General features: G+C 33.0%; 1 protein-coding gene across 1 annotated transcript in view; it reads right to left on the reverse strand.

Annotated features, from left to right (window-relative positions):
- The window catches only part of HTR2C (5-hydroxytryptamine receptor 2C), a 176,740-nt gene extending 168,010 nt beyond the window's left edge, over positions 1-8,730 (reverse strand). The window contains exons 1-2 of the mRNA XM_059678797.1: positions 8,696-8,730; positions 3,892-4,205 (exon numbers count right to left, since the gene is read on the reverse strand). Coding sequence (XP_059534780.1) covers positions 3,892-4,205; positions 8,696-8,730 — 349 coding nt within the window. The remainder of the gene's footprint in view (positions 1-3,891; positions 4,206-8,695) is intronic.
- Positions 8,731-9,321: the final 591 nt, after the last annotated feature.

A 9,321-nucleotide genomic window follows, 5' to 3' on the forward strand; every position in this document is an offset into this window, starting at 1 on the left:
CAAGATATAGAAGAGTTCCATATTACCAAAGTAAATGCTCCTTTGGAGTCAGCCTTTAGGCTCTAGAAACTAATGGTCTGTTTTCTGTCTTTATACATTTGTTTGTTTGTTTTTAATATCTTTCAAAAACAATTTTACCTTTTAAAAAAATATTTCTTTGCTGTTGCTTTGCTTCATTTTTTCTCCTCACTGTGAAGCTTGTATAATTCTATCATTCTTCTAAACTATTCCTTATTTTTGCCTGAAATCCTTGAGGATTTTTCCTTTATATTTAAAATCTAATATCTAAATATATCTCAGAGTTGACTGTTCCAGGTCAAATTTCTGGTACTGGATTGGCCCTATCAATATATAGATTCAGACTTTCTTTTATTTCTGAAAATCTTTCTTAAATTATAGTTTTAAATATTAATTTGTTCCATTATTTTTTTTTCCTTTTTAAGAATTCTCATTATATGCACAGTGGATTTCTTTTTTCTGGTCTTTCTTCTCAAACACTTTCATTCTGACCCCTTTTACTTTTTCATTATCTCACCTTCATTCTCTATTGTTTCATTTTGCTTCAATGCTTCTTATTCAGTTTTGATATGAATTTATTGTTCTTCAGGTACTTTAATGTTCATTTCTGATGTGATTTTATTCTTTTTCTTTTATTTTATTGTCTTGGGTTCATCAACTTTTGCTTGACCAATTTTTTTGTCTGTTTCATTCTTAGTTTTTAGATTTCTACCTCAAGGTATTTTTTTTCATACCTTCAAATGCCTGTTTGAGGAAATTTAATTTTGAAGTATTTTTCTTTTCCTTGGTTATTTTTTATTAGTGAAAATTTTTATCACATGCCTCTTTAAAATTCTTATGTTCTGCTTTTTTATTTTGATGAATTTTATTTATTTATTCAGTATATATTTATTGAGCACCTGCTCTGTCATTTTTTTAAATTGTTTATTTTTTTATTTATATTTATTGTAGTTGCTTGGTATAGATTAAGTTTGGTTGCATCTTTGAATTGTATGAACATGGCTGGCAGTTTGTGGCTGGTTTCTAAGCTCAAGAGCGCCCTCTTCTTTCCATATGACATGTATGACAAGTATGGTTCTTTACTGGAAGGGGGGGATGTTGATTGGTCCTTATAAGCTAACATCCTTGGTCATGTAGGGTGACAAATTTTCCCTCTTGTTTCTTTTTCCCTTCATTGTGCATTTTAAAAAAATATTCAACTCTCCCTTTCCTTTAATACCCTTTTAAATTTCCGAGTTCTTTTTCCAAAACTGCTTTCTTGTGTCTTAATGCACACTTGTAAGTCTCTTCCCTAAAGGCTGAGCTTCCAGAAAAACTTGAGAATTTTCATACTTGAGGTTGAAGGAAACAAAGGTTTTGCCACTCCCGAAACTGTGCCTTTGGGTTATTAAGAAATAAATGACTCAGGAAGAACCTTTGCCACCCTACCCCCTTACCCCCATCCCCTGCTTTCTTGCCTAAGAAATTCAGTGCAAAGGCCTGCTTCAGGAAAGAAATCTTAGGATGTTTGCCTTAGCCTAACTGAATTTAGTATGGCAGATGGAAGGGGTCCAACTAGGGACCTGGTAGCTAGATCACCCGCGGTGTCCCACTGAAGCAAGAGTTTGCCTGCCATGTGTGTTCTGCTCTTCCTTAACTACCTGCAAATTGCCCATTCTCGTTTTTTGAAATCTAAGATCTCATTGCCTCCTTTTCTCCTTTGTCCAAATGCATATATATCCAATTTTGCCTCCTGTCTTTGGAATTTCCATGGTTATGTGAATTCTCTCTGTGCACATACTACAATTTTTATTTCCTCCTGCTTATCTGTCATTGTTAATTTGATTATTAGCCCAGCTAGAAGAATTTAGAAAGTTGGAGGAAAAGTATTTTATTTTTAGCCCCCAGAGGGTAAACTTTATTTTCTGCATGATTTTCATCAATCTTAAGCTTCCTGCTAACTTTCCTCCTCTCTCTCATGCAGCATTTCCTGGACTGCTCTTCCTCTACACACCAGCATGTGGCAGGAGCCTGACAGTTCATTGTGATCTCCTATTTATTTTTTCTGCTTACAGATCACTTGGAATTTGGTTTGTCTCTAAATTTAGTGGTAGTATTGTTCTTGTTCTTTCTTGTTGGGTGGGGGTATGGATGTGTTATAAGATTTGGATTTAGGAAAATGCATTTTTTGATCACCCATATATTCTTAAGGGACAAACTGGCAAAATGAAACAGATAGTAAAAGACAAAGTATACTTTCTGTTGCACATTAATTCTAATAACCTTTTCTTACATAATTTTGGCACCATGGAGTGGAAAAATGCTACTGAGCTGGTAAAATACTTAGGCTTTGAGGTTAATGTACCATTAAAACAATAAAGATAAGAAAAGCAGATTTTCAGAGAATACTATTTATAAAATGTCCATTAATATAATCTATTATCACTGTGTATTTAGGACAGAGTAAATAATTTTTATGTTTCATGAGAGATTATATTTTAGGATTTGAGAACTTAAGGTACACTTTCAGTATCATTCCTTCTAGTCCAATCCCATTATACACTTCAGGGACTAGGAGTCTAGTTCATTCCTTTGTGAGATGAGCATATCAGCAATTAAATCCAAACTGGGTTCTCCAGTTTCCTAGTACAGATTCTCTTTTTTTTCTCTTAATTTCTTTTTCTTTATTGATTAAGGTATTACATATGTGTCCTTATCCCTCCATTACCCCTCCCACTCATGCCCTCACCCCCCTGTTGTCTGTGTCCATTGGTTAGACTTATATGCATGCATACAAGTCCTTTGGTTGGTCTCTCCCCCTTACCACCCTCTCCTACCTTCCCTCTGAGGTTTGACATTCTGATCAATGATTCTCTGTCTCTGGATGATCAATTTATGTTGTTCATTATATTCCATAAGTGAGTGAGATCATGTGATATTTATCTTTCTCTGACTGGCTTATTTCACTTAGCACAGATTCTTTGTAGTTTTGTAGAAGTGATTTTAGTTGATCATTATAAATATTAGCTAGATGCAAAATTATGATTAAAATAAATAGGGCATAGAGATGGTAGAAAATAAAAATTAAAAACCTCCCTAAAACAAATTTATCAAAGCTTGGTGTGTGTGTAGTGATTGAGGGGAAAAAAGAGAAAAAAAGAGAGAGAAAGAATTCATGGACATGAACAACAATGTGGTTACTGTGAGGAGAGGGAGGGATGAGGGAAAATAGGACAGTAGAGGGGGATAAATTGTGCTGGAAAAAATAAAATTAAAATAAATAAATAAAAATATCTCCTACATACTAATAAATAAATATATAAAAAAATTCATTACCTAAATTTTATTGTGGTAATGTGACCTTGCATTTATACATTACTAATTAATGTTTTATCCCCTGTCTCTTCGTAAAAACATAAACTGTAGACTCCATGAAGGATAGCTATTATTGAGAGCTTATTATGTGCCAATCACTTTGTTTGCCAACCTTAAAAAAAGGTTACTTAAAATATGTTTATTTTTTATGTGAGCCTCTTTCACTTTCTTTGTATAAGAGATGGTACTATGCATATAAAACAGATTATAGGGGTGATGGTGTGTTTCTGACTCTGTCCCACTATAAGGCAACTGTCATTGTAGATAACACTGAACAATAGAGTATCTATCTATCATCTTAAGATGTTATGAAATGTCTGTTTTGATTTTTGAAGACTGTTACTGATTTATTTGATAAATATTACATACACATCCAATTCCATCTGCCACACAATTTGGTTTTTCTTCACTTTTCAAATGATACGAGAAAAATAATTAACTTTATGAATGTTTATTGTGATACCTGACACAAATTCATGACATCATCTGAGACTGAAAAACTAATAAAATTGTACTTACCATAAAGGATTGCCAGCAGAGAAGTTGGCATGACAAGTAGTCCCACTAGCATATCAGCAATGGCTAGGGACATTAAGAAGTAATTGGTGGCATTGTGCAACTTCTTCTCAAAGCGTACTGCCATGATGACGAGAATGTTGCCACCTATCGTCAATATTATTATGATGACGATTACAAGTGCTGGCCAGTTTTGTACCCCGCCTGGAACTCCGACGCGTCCATCATCGGAGGCATTAAAAATGTCAGTTACTATGGCTGCAACTGGGCTCACAGAAATATCGCATTGCCAAACCAATAGGCCGATTAGGTGCACACTGAAAATTAAGAAAGAAAAAAATCAGATACTTATTATAAAGGTGGGTGGGTCAAAAATTGGTTTATAGTTGTGAGTATGCAAAGCACAGAGTTTATTCTTGCATTATTATTTATTAATTATTGTATTACTTTCCATATGAACAGCTGTAAACTTACTTTTGCCCCACCCTATTTTGCTTAAACACAACAAATGGCTTATACAAAACAATTGCTTTTCCTTCAATAGTAATCATCATCATCATTATCATATCTACTCTTTTAATTAAACCTCAGTATATTTTCTATCCAAAGAGTACTCTTTATTTGGTGTTTATTATGAGTTAGGCACTTAGCTTACTGAAGTATTCTATATAATAAAGAGCTAATATGCTAATTAGGCCAAACAACCGTCCAGACGACCTTCCAGACAAAGCTGGGGCTGCAAGGGCCGAGCCCCTTTCACAAATTTCATGCATCGGGCCTCTAGCATATCTATAATCTCATTTGATCTCATAAAACAACCTCATGAAGTCAGGACTAATTTATATCCATTATGTAGATGAGGAGACTGAGGTTCAGAGAGATTAATAACTTTATCAAGGCAATATAGCCAGTAAGTGGCAGGGGAAGGGTCAATACTCAGGTTTCACTGATTTTAAAGCCTGTGTTTTAAATTTTTACTCTATGCAAGTAATCTGAAACCATGCTATTGCTTCATTTGCTGTAATGATTTATTCAAATTACATTCATTAAGTGTCCTCTCAAAGTGTAAGTTCATAATGTGTCTAATAAAACATTTATTTTAATAAAATAGATAAGGCAAACAAGCATATTAAAATTTTCCTGCTTAAAATCAAGAGTTATCTGTGCATGACTGTCTTACATGTGTTTTATGTTCAGTAACAGATATCTAATGAATATTAAGCAGCAATTACACTATGTATAGTGTTTGCTATTATTTTATGATTATAATAATCATATCTATATGATTATTCATACACACATACATGCACATCATACTTTGCGAACCAAAACTGTAGCAGTCTGAAAAATTATTGGCATTATTTAAATGTAAGTAAAATATTATAATCATTTTATAGCACATTTAAAAATTATTTCTCTCTGCCCTAACCGGTTTGGCTCAGTGGATAGAGCATCGGCCTGCTGACTAAAGGGTCCCAGGTTCAATTTCTGTCAAGGGCATGTACCTTGGTTGCAGGCACATTCCCAGTAGGAAGTGTGCAGGGGGCAGCTGATCGATGTTTCTCTCTCATCAATGTTTCTAACTCTCTATCCCTCTCCCTTCCTCTCTGTAAAAAATCAATAAAATATATTTTTAAAAAATAAAAAAATAAAAATTATTTCTCTATTATCTTGTTAATATACTATGTATTTTAAGATAATGAAGGAGTCAAAAATTTTTGACTATCATTTTACAAAGGATAGAAAACTAATACTTCAGACATCTAGCTTAAAAAACAAGCTTCTCATTAGTCAAAGGTAACATATTCTAAGCAACATGATGGGAAGAGACACACATAGTAATTTTTATCAAATATTGAGAAATAATCAGTAAATTCAAATGTAGGCCATATTACTTTTCTGGAATATAAAAAAGAAGCTAAAATAATATGTGATTCAAATAATCTGGACCATAATTAATCTGATTAATATGAATAAAATTTATTGAAATAAAGGACCGAATAAATAAAAGCAAGTTATTTGTTCTTAGTGTTGATTATCCTGTCACTGTATTTGTTGCATATGGCACGTGGCCAATGTGCTGGCTACATGACCTCAATAATTTTTGACCAGTCACTTAACCTCTTACAACATAAATTTCCTCATCTGTCCAAGAGGATGATCTCTATAATCTGATTATTGTGAAAATTAAATGATATGTGCAAAGCCCTGAAAATAGTACCTCTGTGATAATAAGCCCTCAGTAAATGTTGGAGCTACCTTCTTCCTGCCTTCAAAGTTAAACAGAAGGATTTTATGGTAACTATACCCCAATTCACATATTTTAAAATTTTTCAAGAATTTAAGTCCTGATTTTATTTTAAAATAACACTTATTTATGCAGAACTAGGTTCAGATAGTAATTTTAAATCCAGGGTCTTTTCTGGCCTATCTAATAAAAAACTTGTCCCTCTGGTATCAATTCTTTTTTCTGCTTTAAATTATGTGGGGATCATTACAAATAGCCCTACAAGACTTTATGTTCACAATAATCAACTGCATCTTCAATTGTCAGTTGCAGAACCACAGATAACATATTTATCCCTAAGCCTAGAGAATAAAGTCCTAACAGAATATGCAGTCCCACCTCACATTTTTGAAGGAAGTTGTGAAAACATTTAATCTTTCCATATTTCTCTAAAAACAGTGGAGGAATGCAGAATAAAGTTGCACATAACATAAAAAACTATGTTCAATTATGAATTTTATAATTTGAGTATCTTAGAACTTTGGGGTAGAAAACCACTTGAAGTATAACTCTATTGGTCAGATGTACATAAATGTTATTAAAAAGCCCATGAAACAAATATTGAGTTACTTCCCAGCTGGAGTGGCTCAGTGGCTGAGCATCGACCTATGAACCAGGAAGTCATGGTTTGATTCCTGGCCAGGGCACATGCCCAGGTTGCGGGCTCAATTCCCAGTGTGGGGCATGCCGTGAGGCATGCAGGAGGCAGCCAATCAATGATTCTCTCTCATTATTGATGTTTCTATCTCTCCCTCCCCCTTCATTTCTGAAACCAATAAAATATATTTTAAAAAATACTAAATTACTAAGGAAGCTTGTAGAATATAAATATATATATATTGTTAAAATAAAGAAAGAAATCTATTGTGAGTTATAAAATAAAGTAATGGTGCTGGGAAAGATCCTGAAAGAGTATTTACTTTAGTTCCCTGGTTTCAATTCAATTTAATAAATTATTACTGAGTACTATTTATGGGAAAAGTATTATGAGTTTTATTGTAGTCCAATGCTATTTTCTATAGTTTTGTAATAAAACTTGGCTGTATTATAATTAAATCTAACTTCAAATATTGCATCCTCAGTGAAATATATAGTCTTTTTACAAAAGAGGAGTAATTTAGGTCTTGCTTCTAAAGCTATATGAATTGCCATTAAGCCACAGAAGTCTCATAAAATATATGCTCCAAAATCACAAGTTCTTTGGAACCGTGCAAATAATTTATTCATTGCTACTAAATTTTTAATGAAATATAATTTTACATGCATAGTAGCTAAACAAAATGATAATTTAATTTAAAAGTCTGAGTATATTTTAAACCTTCTGAGTTTTTCAATGGCATATGACAAAGAGCATTATTAGAAGAGATGAATGCTCTCTGTTTCTCTTAATAGGATGGAAAAAGGTGATGTGAATTTCTTAATTTCATACCAGAATAATTCGGCACACTTTAAAGTAACCCTACATACTGGTATATAGACCAATGCCCAAATAGGGTTGACACAGGTGCATGAAACATTTGTCCTTTCATTTTCTTACACCTGACTCTGCTGATCTGTCTGATCTGACTCTGCTATCACTGTCTACCCTTTCCTTTCCCCATCTGCTCTAGTTCTCTTGGAGCCACACATCCTTGAGAGTATCATTACTACAATAAGCAGTGACATCCAAGATGGGCTATAATGGTGCATACTGGAGATGATGTTCTTTATACCTACACTGCTCTGTAAACTTTGTTCCTGACTGAGCTTTTACAGGAATTATAGAGGAGACTGCGTAAAGCAAGGCGATTCAAGGCTTCTCCACTGTACCAGTCAGTTTACAGAGAACTGGATATCTTTTTTTTTTTTTTTTTCAATGCCCCATTCCTCAAAGAGTAGGTTTAGAAGAAACAAACCCTATATATTGTTAAGTTAAAAAGAAGATATGACTGGGTTACATCATGTTTAGAATTGTCCAGTATTTGAATTCAACTCTTTACTTATACCCTTTATGTTACATTGTATTAGTTTTAATTACTGGGTCATTGCATCAAGACTTCCAAAAATTGAATTGTTTTCCTCTGTCTAGCTACACCGCCCAACCCCAACTCCCTGACTTCTGATGCATTCTTTTGCAACCTCAAATATTTTAGATAAAACCAGAGACTTATAAAGACATTTTATTTTCTTGGTTCAGTTCATGATGGAAAAAGGAAAGTATCTTCTCACTTCTATGTTTTAACCATGGAGAAGGCAATCGTGGGCATTGGGATTGTTTTTGAATCTAAGGTATAATTACCATATTACTTGTTTGAATGCATGAGTGGTTGTGTTTAACTGGAGTTCAAATTACAGGGTTTTTCTCCATTTATTGCTTTTGAATAGGAAACACATATACAATTAGTCTATTGAAACAAAAGTCATTTATGAAGATTGAGGTAAATATGGCTGAATGATCATATAAAAGCCTGTTTAACATTTTTGAGCCAGCTAACATAAAAAAGTTATCTTTTGAAAAAAAATAAGTAATTGCATACTTACAGGAATGAGTGCACCGCTTTCCTTAAGTTCACCATGATTGCTTCAGTGTTAAGCAACCAAAGTTTAAAACTGAGGAAAGGAAGTTTAGATTGGGTTCATAATACCGTCCTTTCTGGGGAGAGAAAAGAAAAAGAAAAAGAAAATTAGTTAAAGGTCCAAATAATTTACATAACAAATCAAATAAACTTAAATATACTTATTAAGGGATAAGAAATAATCAATACTAAATTTAGCAAATAGGTCAGCATGTTATATCATATAAGTAGTAAAAATGGCAAAGAGAATTGATTTTTCATTATTTACCAATATACAACTATCATAGTTTTTCTAAAAATTGTTGTACACACTTTATTTATGTGGAGATTCCACTAAATCTCCCCCTGTTAGAGGATAGAGAGCTTCAAATTGTTGTTTTGAGAAAGAAATGAAAAATACATGTTTCTTTAATTTGCAAACCATTATGGCAAAGTTTGTGATCTACTAATTAGGTAACATCTATAAAGTAAAAAGTTTTCATAATATAAGAAATAGAAAACTAAAACAAGTTTTAAGCGTTTTTATAAAGTGAACACATTTTGTACTTTTCTAACTGTTTTGCTTCAGAGTGAAGCCATCTGCATTTACAT

The sequence above is a fragment of the Myotis daubentonii genome, chromosome X (assembly GCF_963259705.1).
Source record: "Myotis daubentonii chromosome X, mMyoDau2.1, whole genome shotgun sequence".
NCBI classification, from domain to species: Eukaryota; Metazoa; Chordata; class Mammalia; order Chiroptera; family Vespertilionidae; genus Myotis; species Myotis daubentonii.